Here is a 1,784-nt window from a genome sequence, read left to right on the forward strand (position 1 = left end):
CTTGGAGAGCATTTCCAATCCTCCAAAGTTGAGATGCCCAAATCGAAGATGCCAAAGCCATGACTCCTCCTTGTAGCACATCTTGAGACATTTTGCGACATCGTTTTGAATATGGAGGATGAACATTCTATTTCTTGACATCGGCACCTTAGCAATGCAGTTGCTTGCATGGTCTCTTATTGAAATGTGATCATCTTTCAATCGAATATCATAACCTTTCTCTAAGAGTTGTCCTAGGCTCAAGATGTTGCTCTTCATGTTTGGCACATAATAAACATTGGAAATGAATTGATGAAAACCATTCTTCAATCAGATGAGAACGTTTCCTTTACCTTTCACCACCACCGTTGATTCATCTCCGAAAGCAACCTTTCCCTTCACCGATTCATCAAGTGCCATGAACATGTTTCTTTGCCCGCACATATGATTGCTCGCGCCATTGTCGAGATACCATTGCGTATCTCCACCCCTTTCATTGTCCTTGAGAGCCAACAACAACGTCGCATCTTCTTGAGTTCTTTCTTCAATGTAGTTGGCCTTCTCTTCAACTCTGTTGTTGCGCGGAGCTCTACATTCAGAAGCATAATGCCCAAACTTCTCGCAGTTGTAGCATTTAATCTGTGACTTGTTGTACCTTGGTTTTGTGGCTCCTCTCCCATGACCTCTTGACGAGCTTTCTCCTCTTTAGTTGTTGGTGTCGTCATTAGGCCTCCAACCTCGTCCTCGTCCTCGTCCTCGAATGCTACCTCTCCTTTGTTGGCTTTCACCGCGATCTTCATTTGTCGGATCGACTTGTGTCTTGAGTGCTTGCTCCACGATATCTTGCTTCTTATTTTTCTTTTCTTCATAAGCTTGGAGCGACCCGAGGAGTTGCTCCATTGTCATGGCCTCCAAGTCCTTCGTCTCTTTGATGACAGAGACGATATGCTCGAACTTCGAATCCATGGATCTAAGAACCTTCTCCATGATTCTCACATCGTCTAACTTCTCACCGTTTCTTTTGAGGTTATTGGTAACCGTCAAAACTCTTTAGAAGTAATCGGAGACGAGTTCACCTTCTCGCATGTGCAAGGCTTCAAACTCTCATCTTAAAGTTTGAAGACGTACCTTCTTGACCTGATCCGCTCCCTTGTATGAAGTTCGAAGCTTCTCCCAAGCTTCTTTGGCCGACTTTGCTCCCGAGACCTTCTCAAATGTGTCTTCATCTAACCCTTGATAGATGAGACAGAGTGCCTTCTTGTCTCTCTTCATTGAGTCTCTCAAACTATCCTTTTGAGTTTGAGATAGACTGCCTTCATTCTCCGGGTCGGCGTGGTTTTTCTCAACTATCTCCCACACGTCGTGGGCACCAAGGAGAGCTACCATTCTAAGACTCCAGTTGTCGTAGTTGCTCTTTGTGAGCATATGGACTTGGAAGGGAACACCGGTATTCGTCATCTTTAGGAGGATCTAATAGCTCTGATACCAGTTTGTTGGAAGGAAGTTTTGGGTATGTGGAGAAAGTGTTTAAGTATTTTGGGTGTTTAGGGAAGAGGTTTAGAAATTTGGAGGTTTGAGTAAAAACTAGAGAGGTAGGAAATTTCTTTGTAGAAATGAGAACTTTTTATTTGGATTGATCCCAAAGTGTAGGATTACATCTCTATTTATACTAGTCTATGGAATTCTCTAGATACAACATTTTCTAGAATTTCTTACACCTAAAGATTCTACATACATCAAGAGTATTCTAGAAAGATGACAACTAAAATAGGCCCAAAATACTAAAAGCCCAAACTACAACTAGA

General features: G+C 42.5%; 1 protein-coding gene across 1 annotated transcript; it reads right to left on the reverse strand.

Moving 5' to 3' along the window:
• Positions 1-309: 309 nt before the first annotated feature.
• Positions 310-1,437, reverse strand: LOC149404221 (uncharacterized). Its single transcript, XM_089607454.1, has 3 exons — positions 1,108-1,437; positions 863-984; positions 310-568 (listed from the first exon to the last, which is right to left on the reverse strand). Exons 1-3 carry the CDS (start codon positions 1,435-1,437, stop codon positions 310-312), a joined length of 711 nt encoding a protein of 236 aa, XP_089463580.1.
• Between the last annotated feature and the right edge of the window lie 347 nt (positions 1,438-1,784).

Source organism: Urtica dioica, chromosome 2 (genome assembly GCF_054948205.1).
Source record: "Urtica dioica subsp. dioica isolate 48M chromosome 2, U.dioica_male_clone48M_v1_H2, whole genome shotgun sequence".
In the NCBI taxonomy this organism is placed as follows: domain Eukaryota; kingdom Viridiplantae; phylum Streptophyta; class Magnoliopsida; order Rosales; family Urticaceae; genus Urtica; species Urtica dioica.